The 19,164-nt window shown below is 30.8% G+C and overlaps 1 protein-coding gene across 5 annotated transcripts in view; it reads right to left on the bottom strand.

Annotated features, from left to right (window-relative positions):
* The window catches only part of LOC106792224 (potassium voltage-gated channel protein Shal-like), a 62,501-nt gene extending 49,277 nt beyond the window's left edge, over positions 1 to 13,224 (bottom strand). For all 5 annotated transcript variants that reach the window (XM_014758488.1, XM_014758478.1, XM_014758512.1 and 2 more), the window contains exon 1: positions 13,067 to 13,224. In XM_014758488.1, the coding sequence (XP_014613974.1) occupies positions 13,067 to 13,219 (153 nt within the window). In that variant the 5' untranslated portion in view covers positions 13,220 to 13,224. The remainder of the gene's footprint in view (positions 1 to 13,066) is intronic.
* Positions 13,225 to 19,164: the final 5,940 nt, after the last annotated feature.

Raw genomic sequence — 19,164 nt, forward strand, 5'->3', positions numbered from 1 at the left:
TGAAACTCTTAGCAAACGTCGTTGTCGTCGTCATCAATACTCGTAGATCGTGCAGCTCGCAGGTGTCCGTGTCAAATTTCTTACAGAACTAGACGAAACTCGTAACTCTTATAACATTTGCCGAAAATCGTTTTTAATCAAAGAGATTCGATACGAATGTAATAAAGAATATATGGTGTTGAAGAAAGTAATGACTACTTATAAGTTAGATCGTTATGGAAAATAAAAAAATAAAAAAAAATAAAAAAGAATAAAATTGAGAAGAAAACACAAAGTAGAGAGTTAACACATCACAAACTATATTCGCACAAGTTCTACGAAAAACAGTCAAAGTAATAAAATTTCGCAGCTAGGCCCATATTTCACGAGATAACGACACGTTGCGATCATTACCGAATCTCTAAGAGTAAACTTAAGCTTGGCCGAGATGCATAAAGTTGACCGACTGCGACGAAAACACAAAGCGTCGTTCAATGAACGCGCGAGGAATCGCGTTTATGTGACAACGTCAAATGTCATCGTTGCAACGGCACGGATAAGCGGTCTCGCGGCCAACCGTGACTGGCAATAAAAGCTCGGAAGCTCTTCTCTCCGTCGTTTTCATCCTCGTAGAAATGATTCTCTCTCTCAACTAACGCGACGATAAGATCAACAACAAGTTTTTTGACAATTTTCGCGAATTTGAGAAAATTACTGAACTCCGACAGCCAAGTTTGATAACGTTAATTGTAAAAGTTAACAAATGATACATAATTTGTCTTTCATTCATGTTTCACGCGTATAAAACTTGTGCTTGTCGTATGTTTAACTCTTCGTCGTTTGAATTATTCTCGCCATTTCGTGTCAACTGGCCCACAATGAACTGGTCACTTTTAATCAATATCTCTCTAGTAGCTTCGCCGTTATTTCATATTTTACGTTTATATTTTATAGTCAAATTTAACATTCCATAATAAAATTTAATTAATATAATCCCGTATTTATATAAATTTATTTTTATTAAGTATTCTTACAATTCATGTAAAAAATTTGACGTAGAACTGCCAAGGATTTTATTTTTTTTTTAAGAAATATATGAAAAGATTCTCTTTATGTTTCATTATACTTTTATTACTATCAACAATAGTTAAATTCTCGTGAATGTCGATAAAAGAAGTTTTATAATTTAATAAAAAAAGAATATAAAGTTCTAACGCAAACATCACGTTTCCGAGCGGTGGGTTTTCAAAAATATATTATTTCTTATGGTGGTGCTTCTTCGTCTTTTTTGCATCGTATTTTAAACAGTAGATATATTTTGTCTGTTGCATGTTGCAACGCAAAGAGCGGTATGCCGCTTATCCAAAAGAGACGATGTAAACATCCGCGAAACGAATCCTTTTTCATGACGCAGATGCAACTCTCTTTCCCGCTTTCGTACGATCGAGTAGATTCCTTGTCAAAATATACGCTGCGGCTGGCGAAAAGTAACAGTAAACAAGTCGTTAGGAATGTGGATTCAGGTACACACGTTATTTCGTCAACATCAACGTCAGACTCGTTAATGATCGTTTAACAACAAATAACTACGTTTCTTTTCGTCAAAATTCGAACAATATAATCGTAATAACAATTCATACTCGAGATAACTATAATCGAATTATTTCTTATAGAATTATTATTTGCAGTAGGATCAATTAGTTATTTGCTTGCTTATTAAATCGAAATAAGAAAGAAAGAGAACAAAAAAAATTAAAACACTACAAAAAAAAACTAACGACAAAGGAAGGGATCTATGATCGATCGATAAGATTTCATAGTACACTTTCGAAAGTTCCAATAGACACATAAAATATTCATTTTTTGGCAAAAGTTCAGAATCGTTCGCACGGGTAACTGACGATACGTCAAGAGAAAGAATGTAAATTTTGTACCAAAAAAAATGATAATTTAGGACAGAATTGCACTAGTTTCATATGCAGACCCGGTTCTAACCTAAGGTATAAAAGACTAAAAAGTAAAATGGTTTGAGGTATTACAATCGTAAAACAAAAAATGATATTATTGAAGAGAACCAAAAAGTCGAAACGTTTACGGTACGAATAGTGTTTTCTAAAGGTTATTTTTAACAATTTTTGTTTTTGGTTTATCTTTTCTTTTTTAAGTGCTGGAAAGCAAACTGGCCTACGTACAGGTCGAACAGATATGTATTATTTTCAATAATACCATCTACTGAAAAAAGAGTGAATAAAAGATAAAGTTAAACGTTTTATTTATTTGTATATACTTATTTATTTCTGCTCGTCACTTAAGGATTTAAACAAGCTTTTGTTACTTATTATACCGATTATATCAATCTATCGAAATAAATGTTATTTCAAATGTCTTTTTGTTTCTCCTGGTTAGAAAATAGTGAATACAAAAAATTAATCATATCTAGAAAAGTTATCAGGAAATATCAGTAATGGACAAGTTGACATATTTTTACCTTTTCACGATTTCCAGATAATACAGCGTTTCATCATTCGATTGCTCCTCGCACTTTCCGATATTACAGTTTTGAATGAAGGAAATCGAACGCAACAGCCGGTTTGTCACTTGTCACTTTTTGCATCGATATGAACTCGTGTATTTTTAAATAGCCAATCATTCATGTTTTCCAAGCCAAATCACAAATTCTACACAGCTGTAAAACACTACTCGTATAAATTCATTGATATATTGATATATATGTATTTATATATACAGGATAGAATTTTTTCCCATCAAAATTTCTGAATATCTCAAAAACGATGCATTTTTGAAAAACCAAGTTTCCAATAAAAGTTATTCGATTTTCAAGGACAAACAAAACAGTACTATTTATTTCTGAATTAGTAAACATTTTTAAGATTTTTCAAATACACGTCCTTATTTATTTATTTTTTCTTTTTTAATGGAAATTTTTACTTTTGCAAGAGTATTTTATTTCAGTATTTTTTTCAAATTTTTATCCAACTTTTACATTCTACAATATTAGGCAACGTTCGAATTAAAAAACACTTACAATTAGAACAAATAGAAATATAAGAGAAAAAAAAAATATTACTTTTTAGAAAAATATTATTATAAAAAATTTTTTAAATTAGATAGATTGTACTTTGATTTCTTTGATTTCGACAGAAATTACAGGTTTACAATAAAAAAAAAATGAAGAAATAAGGAATAAATAAAAATGCTGTAATATTTGTCCCCGAAACGAAATAGCTTTTATTTCAAACTTTCTTTTCAAGAATGTTTTGTTTTCGAGACATTAGGCTTTCTCTCAATGTAACAAACTCACCCTTAATAGCACATATACATATGATACGTAAGTATTCATATATATATATAAATATATATATATATAATAGGACATGTACCGTCGCGTGGGCCAGGACAATTTATCTAACGAAGAAGAATCGTGGAAGACGCAAGGCTATAGGAAACGAAAAACACGATTGTAATGATCGCGCACACAAGCTTGCTTATCTACTAAGTTAATTAAGTGAATGTCGGCATATAGCATAGGTCATGGACGAGAAGAACCATACACACACACGCACACACACATTTACATTTCCGACTGAACAGAAAAAAACGGGAGAAAACCTTTTCTTCATAAAAATATACTCACAACGTAAATTTTAAGCTGAGCTTTTTATATATTATATAATTGAAAAGAGACGCAATTAATAACTGTTATATTCGACAGGTATACTTTCCATTCTGATAAATTCAAAAGAAATATTGTATCAATATTGTAATGATAAAAATGGTTTATTTATGGGCATTAGACAGACAATGAGTGAAAAAATTGATTTTATGATTTATTTTATGTTATAATTATTTGTAGTATGAAATAAATCATAAAAGTGACTTTTTCCATTTTTTTCTGATTTCGTTCATTTTTTTTATATTTCAAGCTCCATAAATAAGTGATATATTAGTATCATTCATGTACGAGTAAAAATTGCTATCTCTGTTGAATTGTCCCCTAGAAACGCGTAACTCGTTACGTGACAATCATTTGAATATTCAATTCTGTCTTGTTTGAGCTGCGAAACCAGTGTGGACCGTAGATACGCTTCAGAGTTAAACTTCGTCCACTCGTTCAGAATAGCATATTGTGTCGCGATGAATACATTTCGGAACACAGCAGCTCAAACTTCGTGATCCAATTTCATCATAAGGGACATCAGTTGCGCAACTTATGAACTTAAGTTTTTCGTAAATCGAACCGAACCGACGCTATCGATCGTTGTTTAATCGATTTGAAAAGTCGTTGAAAAAGTTCTAAACGCGTCCGATATATACTTTGATGGAAAAATCTCAAAGGATATACTCCATCAAAGGTTTGATTGTTCAGATATTATATATATATCATCTAAAAGTATAAAGGACAACATTGCCAAGAAGATTCGCGTTATTTCTGGTAGAATATAAAGAGAAAAAGAGAATGATATAAAGAAAAAGAAAAAGAATGATCGTTCTTTTTTCTATTCCAATAATCTCAGTTTTTATTACGCGTTGCCTGGTATCGTAGAAAAACCGCAGTAATCGTAAAAAGGAAAGAAGAAACAATCTTCACGAGAGTAACATACATCTGGTGAACTGGGCGTTAGGTTTGTCGGTATGTGTGAGAGAGAGAGAGAGAGAGAGAAAGATGAAAGCTTCGTCCAGAATTTGAATATTCGATCGTCTCTACGTGATTCTGTCCCAGAGTCGAATCGGATTCGTCGACGAGTAGCAGGCTCACGTACTAATTAGCCGCGATTAATTAACGTCGCGTTGTCTCTCGCAAACGTTCGCATAATAATTCACGTAACATCATGAAAACGAGGGATACGAACTCGTCCTCTCGTCTCTACTCGGTTTGATTCCATTCGATGAGAGAGAGAGAGAAAGAGAGAGTTACCATTTTCCGATCTTCCCTCTGGTTACGAATTTTGTCGAGGTTTCCTTTCGAATGTTCGACTGTCGAACGTCGTCGATCTCGAAATCAAAGCCACCGTTAACGGCGTCTGACGATGCTAAATCACACTTTTATTGCCACCTAGTATCGAACTGTCAGCCGACGAACGCTAATAATTTTCTCCCCATACCATCCTTTCCGCGATTTGACTTATCGACGCGTGAATATCGCGAATATTTTCTCTTCCTCTCTTTCTTTCTCTTTTTCTTTTTTTTTGTTCAATCACCTGCAGCGGGTGTTACACATTTTGCAGTTTAATTTCGACTTATTTTTTTTCTTTCTTTTTTAAACATGACCACAGGTTATTCTTTATATTTTAAATATCGCAAAAAATGTCACATATATATTATATTTTTAAAAATATTTGAATGATTGATATTATATATTGAATTATATGAATCACAAAGTTTTTAATTTAACCGAACCGATAAGAGTTCTACTTGCTTATAAATATTTATTTAAAACTTGTAGAAAATCTCATTTATTTGCAAACTAAATTCTCAATGGTATATTTTAATCCAATCATTTGAATGATCGATTGCAAACAATATTCTCAACGAAGAGTTATCTTTTATGTTATCGCAATAACAACGAATGCAACTAGATTCGCGTTTCTTCGTTATGGAAAGATCAGAGAAACGCCCCGTTTTGACGTCATTAACCGAGCATAGAAGTTTATTGGCCCGATCTTATATTCTGTTAACAAAACTCAACCGGTAGCTTCGACTGCAGCTACAGACCGCTAGAACACAGTTATGCTATTCTTAACGCACTAAACCGTCTGCATTTTCAAACAGTTTATAGCAAGACCCCAGTTAATAAAGATTGCTCGTCGTAATACTTACTACCAAGAAACTAGCAGTATATACATCAACCACGGCAACACAAAGTGCCCCGAAACTCTGAGGCATCGTTGATTTAGATCATCTATTACTTCTTTGCGCAATACACGAGAAAAACGGATTATACATTGGTATCGGACTATTCGTGACGCATGAAAATTTTACGAAGAAGCTACGAGACTTCGAGAAAAGTTAAACGTTCAATTTTAAAAATACTACTACGGTTTTCGACCTAGTACAAAAATACGATCCGCATGACTACTTTTAAATGAAATACTTTTGGTTAAAGAAACTTTTTCAATGAAAGATGAGATCAAAACACTTTCGAGCTTATAACAGTAACAAAGAATTGCTTATGAATTATAAATAATAACGTATCGAACAAATATTAGGACACACTTTATTCTTTGCAACTTGTTTGCTCTAATAAATTAATTCGACTGTTCTTTTTCTACGATTAAAATTTATTTCTCGTCAAGTTTTGATGAATAACAATAAATGTAAATTTATCAAGAGGAAAGAAGCAACTAATTGTAAGTAAAAATAATAATTCTTAATGGAAACGTGAATATATTTCTTTTGTACGTTTATTTCGAATTTGCTCAAGGGTCCGTTCTTTATCACCTGTAGATCAAAAATAGAGGAAAAGATAGAAACAAATAGATAAAAAGGATAAATGGAGAGAAATAAAGGGAGTCTTTTTAAAAAACCCTTCGGCCATACTATAGACTTTTTACGTTAATCATCACGCTCTAGGATTTCCGTACTTATCGTCATGCGGAGTCGATGCCTCGAGGCAAGCACGACCAACAAACAAACAAACGAAATGTTTAAGAAGCGGCTGAGAAACTTTACCGACGATACTCTGCTTTCCCTCGTTATTTTTCTTCCTCTATCTCTTTTTCTTTTTCTATTTTTTTTCTCAAAGCCTGTGGGACTACTCTGCCTGCCTGCCTGTCAGCCTTTCACCCTTAAAGCCTAAGAGAAAGAAAGATGGGGCTGGGAGGGTGGATTAAGAGGGATAAAGAAAAGAGAAAGCGAAAAAGAGGAATATAAAGAGAGAACCTACCGTGCCGAGGATTTGTTCTAATTGTAAGTATAAACGTGCCACGAGGGTAGGAGCAGAAGAACTAAAGAAAATGTTTAAAGAAACCGAAAGGCAATACAAAACACGAATCATTAACAAACTACGAGGCCTCTGATATTGATACAATGTATCCCTAGTTTGTGTGTCAAAATTTTCATTGTGTTCATTCATTCGTGTAAAGGAACTAATATAGAAAATAATATGATATCATTTTCTTGAGATTTTTCCAATAATATCATCATAGCTTCTGGCAAGACTGTGATTTATGTATTTTGATTAAACGTAACTCGATACACCGTATCCATGACTTTTTTTTCCGAACGAACACGTGTACAAATATTATTGATAATCAAACAGTTAAAGCTTAAGATAATTATTTGAGAAATATCAGCATTCGCATAATATTGTTCGAACGCGTGAACAACTCGAGAACTGTGTCGACCTTGTTACTGTGAAACGTGTTACAGTAAAATCGTTGCATTATCGCGGTAGGGAAATTAATTAAAAAATAATTTATTTCGTTAGCGCGCGAGGACTACGTATTGTCCTATAGAATTAAGACATCAACGAATATATCCCTCGTATCCTTTTTATTTTTTCTTCATCGTTACACTCCCATGTATATCCATTGCGTCTGTTTGACCTTTCGAATCGATTTTACGGGTGCTACGTCAGCTTACTCGGCTCTAAGAGTAAACAAATATTTGAACTAGGCTTATATAAGTAAACGTTTTCACCATGGAAGTTTTTGGTATTTAAACCTAGTCACTCCGACTTTCTGTGGGAACTTCTCAAATGCGAAAGTTTTTCTACAATATATATATATATATATACATATATATATATATATATGTATGTGTATGTGTTTGTGCCTTAACCCTTTAAACAATTTACACCTCAAAACCTTTCGGTCATTGAATAGAGAACGAAATTTCTTCTTACCGACCTTTTCCACTTCATTTACTATTTTACGGTCAGCTACTTTCACTTAGAATTTATTACTTACTTAGTTAGTTGCTCGACGTGCGGTCAACTTTTCATCGCGTTTTATGGTATAAGATTTTTTTCTTTGAAACAAAAGTCCTCTCTCACGCGAATATCACGACTAATACTTAATCATGAACATTTGGTATGGTCGACAAGGAAATTTTTAGATTTATGAAAACCTCCTGATAGAAATGCCTAGAGTCGACTTTTATAAGTTATTAGAAAAAAAAATAATTATAAGCGTATTATAACATTACTTCACGGAAACATTTTTTATGATTTAACGTCACAGATATTATTATTACCATTTATCTTTGAAGATAAATTCGACATTTGTTACGTATTGTTTTTTTTTCTGTTAATCTTGTTAAAAAAAGAAAATACAGATAGAAAAAAGAAGAAAAATGGAAGCTGCCGTGGGAACAGAATCTCGAAAATAGACGAAAGAGAATCCATCGAGCTCGCGAAACCACAAATCGAGACAAACGTGCCCATGCATATGTAGATAACTGTATCTGCATTGCAGATTTTACTGACGGAAGGAAAGAAAGAAAGAAAATCCACGATTCGATAGGTAGATTTTAGAATCCCGTTGAATTGTTCCTAAAACGCAACAGTGAAACAAGCTATCTTGTTCATTTCATGCATCGGATATCTAAAAAAAAAAAGCAAAAAGAAACAAACAAAATATCTACTCTTTAAACTCCATGAAGATCAAATTTGTATTAACGGAAAGACGAATTAAATGCTTAATAATAGGCACGTTAAATGATATTCCGCATCAATTAAAATATATATGAAAATTCATTTAAAATGGAATTAAATTTAAATACTAATTACCACGATTGAACGTTTGATACGTCAATGTCGAACGAATGAGGAAGAATATTTCTGTACAAAATTCGGACGGGGAAGTTAGGTGTGTGTATGGCATAATACTTGAGAAAATTCACTGAAAGTGGGCTAAAAAAGAGAAAAAGAAAGAAAAAAAAGTTGAAAGAAAAAACAGACAAGTTTTAACTTTTGACCTCATTTAGAGACTGTAGGAATATTAATTGCACTTTCCACTTATTCCAACCTTCTTTCTATTAGACCGTTCGTTTTTCATCCACAATTCGCGTAGGTAATTGTAGAAAACATCGAAATAAAAACAGCCCCGTTGGCTTGTCGCCAAGAGAAATTACTTGAAGACTCGAGCCTTGTTTCTGGAAGAAACTTTATCTACCTATCTATCTATTTCCTTCTTTCTCTCTCTCCCTCCCTCTTACTAGAAAATATATCCACCGAGAGAGAGAGAGTGTAAAAGAAATGAAAATAAGAAAGAGAAATGAGAAAAGAAGAGGGAAAAGGATAATAAGACAGATAGAGATAAAAGAAAGTGGAGGGGAAAAAGAAATCTCACGAGACGAAATACGAAAGAACAGATAAAAGAAGATCAAGTTGAAATGAGGTGGATAAAAGTAAAGCTTCGCGTCCTATTCCACCTTTTGTTAGTTTCTTATGAAATTCTCGGGAATTCTGATTATCGTTACTTTGTGCGGTTCACTTTCCTTCCAGAGATCCCTATCCCGACTTGTCCAGCTGCCTTAGCCTCTCGTCTCCTATGAAATAGTGGTAATGAACTGAGAGTAGCCGTTGGATTCGAGCCAAGGCAAACTCCTCCGCGGAGCTCAAACTGCGTGATCATAGCTAACATAAGATCAGTCGTGAGATCCATGTGAACGTGTGATACCATGATCTAAGAAGAAGCCGAAAAATAAAAGGGAACAAAAAGGAAAGGTAAATTGAGAAGAAACGACTTGTGAGAACAAGATGATCTATCTATGAGGATCTTCAAAGTGAACTTTAATAAATTGTTAGTTTAGCACTTTGAAACCTGTATTGAAGATTAATAAATGATATCGAAGAATACTTTATTAATACTAGAATTGGATGTATTTAATATTTATTTTAATCGATCAGAAAGAACAATTTTTAAAATTCGATTTTGTAAATTAATATTTAAAATATTATCTCTCACACACATACACACAGGTTCTCAATTGATGATACGATAAATAAATTTGTACGATAAATAAATACTACTTATTGTTCTCTTGAATATTAAAGAATTCTAAAATAGTACAGAAATCAAAAGATATGAGAACCACTAACAGAAAATAAGAATAAATCTTATACATCGACTCGCATGATCATCTAACAGTGGATTAAACCAATTATGATCGGACTCGTGAAAGAGAAAACTCTACTAGCAGTAGACCGAAGCTTTTAATACAACACAACGTTCAAAAGATTCGGTTGAAGGTTCAGAGAAGCAGCAGCTTCATTGATAAATCTCCTCTATGATCTTAGAACTCTTTGTGGCCTGTTCGAAATTGCAATCTAGTACTATTCATTAGCTTTGACGATATTGCATTGCTCAAAGTACAAGGCTACCACGACAATACGCGATAACGAGCAAACGAAGCGAATGTTAAATATAACTTCCTAACTTCTCGAGCACAATCTTTAAATGAAGATTCACGAAAGTTCTATTTCTCTCTCTCTCTTCTCGAACTTTATCTTTATTACTTTTCAAAATGATCTTTCGCTCGCTAATATTTTATTTTAATAATTATCTTACAATTGCAAACGTGTTTAAAAGTGTTCGTAAACATGATGTACGGGGAGTACCACAAATCGGAAAAGAAAAACTAAAAAAAAAATTAATATTATATTAATATTAATATTTATTTATAGAACAATAATTTATTTTTTATTTTAAATTATTATATAAATCTTTAATTACACATTTGTTTAGAAAATAATAGCTCACAGTACCGACACTTCAAACTTCTATCCAAATAAAAATTGATCATTTTTCAATTCAGTACAACTGAACGACTTTTCAATCACCCTGTATATAGAGATGCACAGATGTAACAAATAATGCATACGTACAAATAAGAGCTTATCTCAAAATTTATTTTCAAAAGTTTCCATACATTTTATTAACGTATTGTTTTCTTTTAACAAAAGAATCTTTCAATGCCGATATTAATATAATATTTTCAACTTATAATAACGATGATGCTGCTTTCGATGGAAAGATACACTACTAAAACGTGATAACTTTTTAAGCTTTTTGAAAAGTTATGATTTTTGAAGTATACGTATATATACGTAAGAAATAAATTGTTAGAATTTCGATCGAACTTTAGAAACTTTAACGCTCTGGGTTGGGTTGACCGACTATCCAGAAATAAGAAAACCAAAATGAACCTTTCATCGAATCCATCGACGATTTTAAGAGGAACGTAAAAAAAAGTAAAGCAGAACAAAAATATCTACGCAGCTGGAAATAGTTAAAAAACTGAAAACTACACACTATGAGTCACTTATTTCAAGTAAAATATAGACTTTTTTTAATTGCCAACAAGATATAAAAGAAACGATCTGTGCAACTGATGTGACTCAAAATAATATCTATGAAATATTATTATTTAATTGAATCGATAATTGAAGGATAGCAAATATAATACTCATTTATATTATAAAACAATTTTTTCATAAGATCATCAAGATTCAATACATTTTTTAATTTTTGTATTTTTCATTACAAATTTACAAGGAATTGCATTTACAATTTATATAGTATATTCTAATTCATATAACTTCTAGGTAATACAATAGAACATTTTTCTCTTGTTGTTTTCCCCAGACGTTATTTCGCGTGTACTTGTCAGTTCCCAGGAAAAACTCAACGGAATTAACCCACATACATATGTTCAAGGGTTCACGTACTTGAACTCCGAGACAAGTGGACGTTATGCACAACCACATACTTATATACACGCGTATACAAGCCGACAAACATGAGCTTAAAAGATTTAGACAAGCAACGAACAGTAAAACGTGGAAGAATGTCCAAGCAGTCTCGAGCTTGAGATTAGATGACGTGATTAAATTATTGTCTTGAACGAGTCATAAAACACAAATTAATTTTCAAACAATACCTATACTCAACAGCTATTTTTTTAACTTTTTATTTAATTTCTTAACAGTATATATAATAACAATACAAGTAATGAAAATATAATTATATCGTAATTTGTATGTTCTAAAATACTTTATTTCAATAAAAATACAGTATATCTCGAAAGTTATTTTACCAAATTGAAAAATTGTAAATTTTTGTATTAATAAGTATTTCGAGTGGTAACATAGTGGACCTATATTTTTTTCAACAATAAAATATTGTATTTCTACAATTAAGCCAATATTGATTTTTAAAATGAAATTTCTTAAGTTAACGGTAAAATTTTAAAAAGAGAGAGGAGAAATAAAGTGAGATAAATATTATGTGTGTGTGTGTGTGTGTGTGTGTGTGTATGTGTATGAAATACATCGATCGATAATTATTGCGAGATTCGTTTGTTGATGGAAGATAAAAGTGGGAATGTGACATACCTTGAGAGTGCTCGACGTACTGTAAATGATTGTTATTTAATCGAAGAAAATGTATATTGTTGTTTAAAAGCACGTAGTATGTGTTTAACGCACCATCCTCTTCTAAATCCACCGATAGACTGGTACGTTATCCTCTGTGAAAGTTCTTTTATTGAATGTTGTTTATATGACTTTCCGAAGGCTACATATGCATAACAAAAATTAATATTTGTAATAAATAGAATTTCCTTTTTCGGAAAGTCAAGTAAACAGCATTCAATAAAAGAACTTTCATAGAGGACAATGATTCAATTCAACGGTGGATTTCGAAGAGGAAGGTACATCGAACTCATACTCCGTACTTCTAGACTAGAATATACATTTATATCGATTAAATATCAATCAATTAAGGTAAATCTAACACAGTACTATATTATACTAATATTTTGGATACGTTTAAACTAAAATATATTTGTTTTATCGTTTCTGGCATCAGTGATGATTTTGAATTGAAAATTTAAAATATCAATATATTATATTTTCCACATGATAATACGAGTTTTACTTCTATCACGCATGGAGGTCAAGTACATTACTCTTTTTATTTTAATTTTGTTTTATCGAACATTTGAGATACCCTGTGTGTTATATTTTAAATATCAAAAAACGATATTTTGAAGGTGCTTGGTTCATATATTATATAGTACAAAATAAAAAAAAGAAAAATTGAGTATTTAAAAATGTACTCACCCTCTGTGCCTTCCTTTTATCAGCACGTTGATTTTGATGATATATTCTGCTGAAATTACTGACGATTACAGGTACCGGTAAAGCGATCACTAGGACACCGCTCAAGGAGCATACACCCCCGACGATTTTTCCCGCGATCGTTTTCGGAACCATGTCACCGTATCTGTAAAGAGAAAAAAAAGAGAAAATATTAAAACTTTGATGCGCGGGAGATTAATACAATAAATATAATTCATTAAATAGAAATCGATTATAATATATAGGATAGATATTAAACAATGAAGTTTTAGTGATCGTAATGGTTCACAATAGCATCAAATGTAACATCGTATTTCTGGTAAGGGAGAAATATTTTATATACTATTACACTCCCTCCCTCTCAGGTGCCACATACGAGAATGTTAGTCATATCTCGAAACGACCGTGTTATATCGTATAATGTTTCCCTCACGGCGATCTCCTTCTCATTTAATACAACAGGTTATTGTAGGAGTAATACAAACCGTACAACTTAAATATGTAATTTAAATTTGTATATATATGTGCACCTAGGTCTCTTTTTACACAGTTGATGCATATTGTACAAAAGAAAAGGTGTAAAAAATATTCCTGAAATAATTGATTTGCAGCAAAGTATCTAAATCATGTTTAATTAAAGCAATCCAATAGTCTTAAAGATACTATTCTTCATATCATTATATTGATTTTCTCGATTTTATAATAAGAATAAATAAAATCTATAATAAATAAAATAAATAAAACGTATATTAAAAAAATTGCATAACTGTAACCAAAGCATGATAAACTAATATGTAAAAGTTAATAACACGTAATAAAACACCGCGTCAAAATGAGAGGTATGAAAAAGTATCGTGTAATTAGAACCCCACGTGTACATCATTAGAATGACAGATAGAAAACGACGATGAAACTTTCTTGTGTGATTAAAAATAATTATTTAATTAATAAATATACCACAGAACTCTCGCACAACATTTCTTTTTCATTTAATTTTCTTGTTAAAAATAGATGCAAGTTTGTTATTTACATTTTATACTTTGAACGTTAGAATGTTAAAAATAAGTGTGTAATATATGTTGATAATTCCAAGTACTGCCTACTTTTTTTTTATTTTTCTCAAAGAGGACATAATTAAAAGGAATAATAATCAACGGTCGATAAAATTAATGTTAAACACGGTAAAATATTCCTTTCCAATTTTTAATCAATTTTTGTTTAACATAGTTCTTAATAATACATTATAACAAACAGAAAAAGAGATTAAACTATCGATTAAACTAGAAATCGATTTTTTAACAAAAAAATAATCAATATGCCAACGAGAAAATAATAAATCAACGTGAAAATATTGTCGATAACAAAGAAACATATATTATCGTGTAAAAGTACAAAAGATTTGTTAACAATTCCGAAGTATATATATATAAATGTATGCACGAACAAATAATAGTCTTCGGTATTTTTCTTTCCTTTATTTTTAATTTATCGTCGTCAAATTTCCGTCCGTATAAATAAAAAAAATTTATGCGCACTAAAAAGGGGAAAAGAAAAAGAGAGAGAAAAAAAGAGAAGCCATGAAATCGTAGAAATAAACGCGTTTAAATTAAACACCAAGCTGGACGCTTTAACGATTCGAATAAACGACGTCGAAAATTTGAGGGCCAACGTCGAATTATTTCGTAAGGTGAATACGACATTACGTTCAATTATATTGCCTCACGTCAGATGCTAAAATTCTAAAAGAACGTCTATAGTCATTCATATTCCTTGAATGAAGATGTATATGTAATGGATTGGAAAGAAAATATAACTTCAAAATACTTCGAATTATTCATAGGTATGTTTGTTAATAATTATAAAAGTAAACTAGCAATAAGTCAAAAAATTAAAAACATTGATTTTATGATTTATTTTATAACATGAATAATTTTAATATATAATTAATTAATTAATTTTTTTTATATATATAGTTTGTACACTTTTAGTTCGCTATCATAATTATTGTCAGAATGTTTGAAAATTAGTAGAAGAATTTTAATTATTGCAAAGAAAAACCCGACAAGTGAAATATTTTAGATTCATTTATTGACTTATATCGATAAAGTAATAAAATTAATCGATATCAGCTTTCGCGACAATTTCTGCCAATTTACATACAATACTTTAATGTAATTTAAAATACGTTACTCTATATTTGATACAATTTATATAAAATAATTTAATAACAATATATATATATATGCTTAAAATTTTAATTAGTGAGAAACATAAATAATATTAGATAATAATTTATTATTTATTCATTAAGTGCTGAAGTATTAATAAAATGTTTTCAGAAACGTAGATTATAGTTGTGACATCTGGGCCTATACTTAAAATCATAATAAATTTTATACGGCACCCCTTTATTCGACTATTATATATAATTAATTACAATTACTTTCGAAAACTGTGTTTAAAAATATTTAACAATATTTAACATTATAATATTTGTGTTAAAATAAAATTCTAGAATATATATTATTAATTAATAATAAAAATAAAAAAAGTTACATATGAAAAACGGTAGAAAATGTAGGAAGTCGAAGTAAAGATCCAAAATAAATCAACGTCGACAAATACGAATTGGCTCTCGTCGGGTGAATTTTCATGAGTTATACGCAGTTCGAGTAAAGCCTCCAGAAATGAAGGTAAACGAGTCCATTTGAGAGACGTTCTGAAAATGACACGATATACGGGATAAAAAATATCCTCCTGATATAGATGTAATAGAGTATGATGCCTCGGCATTTAAGAATCACGGAAATATCATCAGGCTGTATTAGAAGAGGGTCTCTCGAGAGAATTATAGACAATAACCTTCTCGTATCCCTTGACGTTAAATTATATCCAAGGACAAAGTTAAAAATCAATTTTTTGTCTTACGCAATCGTATGTACTTACTTACATGTATAGTTTAATTAATCTTCATGGTATTATCTGATTTAAAGTGATTGAATACTTTCTTTTTTTTTTTACCAGACTTGCAAAGATTTAATCAACGGTTCGTATAAAATGGTAATAGGGATACCATAAAAAAAAGAATAGCAATCCTATTAAACTTAAAATGAGATGCATCAAATGCGAAAGGAGACAGCAATAACGACACGAAAAGACCGTTAGATGGCCTCTTTCCGGAATTTTCTTCTAGGAAGTCAAGAAAAGTAAAGTTCCCGGATAATGTAAATCAAAAGTGAAAAATGGTAGTCGAAAGTTCAGACCACGGGTCTAATTCCTCGACCATGTTTGATTGTTTTTGAAGTGAAACTTCGTTTGGGACGGTGCCGAAAATTTCAAATGAAACGGCATATGAAAGATTTTCAGATGATAGCGTTATTTTAGTAGTGTAAGAGAAACGGGAAAATATCGATTGGGTAAAACTTGCAGGAGACGGCAGGGAGGTACGAGACAGCTGCGCACAAACAATTTAAAGCGCAATACGAAAAATATATGCAACAATGTCAGTATTAAGAATTATTGAAATCCAATCGAGAATCAAAATTTATCATGTGCTTTTTCTGATGGAACTCTATTTCTGAAATTATTAATATTTAAATTAATAAATTGTAATAAATTATATTAATATTTAAAGTGTGCTATATATGTACGTGTACAGATACTTTTAATAATTTTAGTTTTCGAGTCCAGTGTAAATATGCAGAAAAAAAATATTTTTATGAAGGAGACAGTGTAAATGTGCGAAAAAAATATTAATAATCTAATAATTCAAAAAAGTTACCAATATAAAAAACTTAAAAAGTTTCATTTCACTTGCGTATGGGTTCCACGTGATTAAATAATATAATTTTTTGTAGAAAAGAATTTTAATAAGATTTAATTATTGTTCTTATATTGAATTGCACATCGAACTACATTAAACAGTATTAGGTTGTAATCTTACAATTACATACATTTAAAGGATTAAAGAAAAACATTAGGGAAAAATGTGAGAAATAAGGTTATAATATAGTTGCATTATTATCTTCGGCTTGTCTTTTACGAATCTATTCGAATAGATACGAATAAAATAATAGAAAATCTTTTCAAAAATCACGATTGCACATAATTACGCGTAGTATGAATTGCATCTATGTAGTCCGTAGCATTATTAAAAAGGGAAATGTGTGCGCTAATTGGCAGAGGAAGGGAAAAAAGCTCATTACGAACACTTTGCAACCCCTGCTTTCTCTCTCTCTCTTTTTCTTTAGAACAAACGAACAAATGAAAGAATGAACGAACGAATGAATGAACGAATGAATGAACGAAGAAATTCATACTAAAATATATAATATATCCTGAACATTGAAGAAGTGTAAAACATAAACTGATGTATACAACTTTTTTCTAGAAATATTCCAATAACAAAATTATGAAAGATATTTGAAATATGTAATAATATGTAAGAGAAACCCTGATTAGAGTAAACCTTAACAAAATTAGCCAAAAAACAAAAATCATTAAAATAGCTAAAAATGAAATTTTTAGACGAGAATCCCCTTTTAACATCCTGTAAATTGATGTACAATTTTTATTCTTGTAAAAATAAAAAATAACGATGATATCTCGTTTCGTTTCTCATTAATGATAGAACGCATTTAAAGACTATTCATTTCGTTCATATAGCACGTTTTCCTTCACGTAATCTCCATTGCGTGTGCGAACTTACACAATTTCAAATCGAATAATACAAATGTAGCAACCTGATCCCGGCCGCTGCGATCCCGTGAGAATCGTAAAATGACGTAGAATCGAGGCCTGAGGATTCCGGAAGTGTAGTAGAAACAGCAGAGTAATTCGATCTAGCATCGAAGAACCAAAATGATGTGATCGATCACGAATTGGCTTATCGAGGATACACTGTTCCCTCTGCAACTTCCGTGCACTTCCGGGACCATTTAACTCCTCCCGTTTACATTTTCTTTTCCTTCCTCTATCGATCGAATAGAAAATTTTACTTAAGTATTTATTATTAGATTTATTGATTATATAGGGAACTTTTCGAAACTATAATAAAAAAGTTTTATTAAATTGAACAATATACTCTGAATATGTAAATATGTATTTATTTGTTACATAGGTGAAAAATAAAATTAATCTTTTAATACAAGATTTTGTTATTCATTATAGAAATTTATTAATTAAAATATTATACTAATTATTATAATAAATATTTTAGCAACAGTGTAATGTAAAAATTATATTATCATCATTTTGTTAACATAATTTAATGTGAAACTATTGGGTTGTAACCTATACCTATTGCTCCACATGTATTTACATTAATCGATATAAAATATTAATATAATAATTCAGCAACTCTTGCGTGTGTATGTGACAGCTAGAGTCAACAGCTGGAGAAAACATACCATCGTAACTACGATAAAATATTTCTTTTATTAATCCTTAATTTTATATAATCTGAATAACCGAAAGGAATGCATCAAGGATACAATTTTTACAGCTCAATATGATATCATTGATTCGAAAATAAAAACAAAATAATATGACTACTAACTTAAAAGTGATCAGAAAAACGGGTTTATTTCTAGTGTTATAAAAATAAGTATTCAACTGTTGACACATCGTGGCATATCGAGAAACAGTTACGTTAGATCGCGTGTCTTTCGCGAAGAACATGCTGAAAATACGTAACTATCTTTCGTGAGATATAAAAATAGAAATTATAATAGAAAAAAGTTATTATTATACTATAACTATACATATGTATTATAATAATTTTCATTTAGGATAGATTCTTAATAACTGGTATTGCAATTTATTTAGAAACACTTAAAGTAATCACTTTTCTCTTCTACCAACTTTTAGTGCCTGCACAGTTTTTTCTTCATCATAATCTTATCGCTTTTTTCTATCTATGCTTAATTTAAGAATATTCGAACCGATATCACAATTAAAAATAACGTGAATTTTTGACAGAAAATATAGAAAGCAACTTATGGAATAAGGAGGGAGCTTTGGTGAGAGTGGGCGTTGGAGAGCGAGTGCCGAAAGAAATTAAAAAGGTAGAAGTAATTAAG

Source organism: Polistes canadensis, unplaced genomic scaffold (assembly GCF_001313835.1).
Source record: "Polistes canadensis isolate GaletaPanama2010 unplaced genomic scaffold, ASM131383v1 scaffold_9, whole genome shotgun sequence".
Taxonomy (NCBI): domain Eukaryota; kingdom Metazoa; phylum Arthropoda; class Insecta; order Hymenoptera; family Vespidae; genus Polistes; species Polistes canadensis.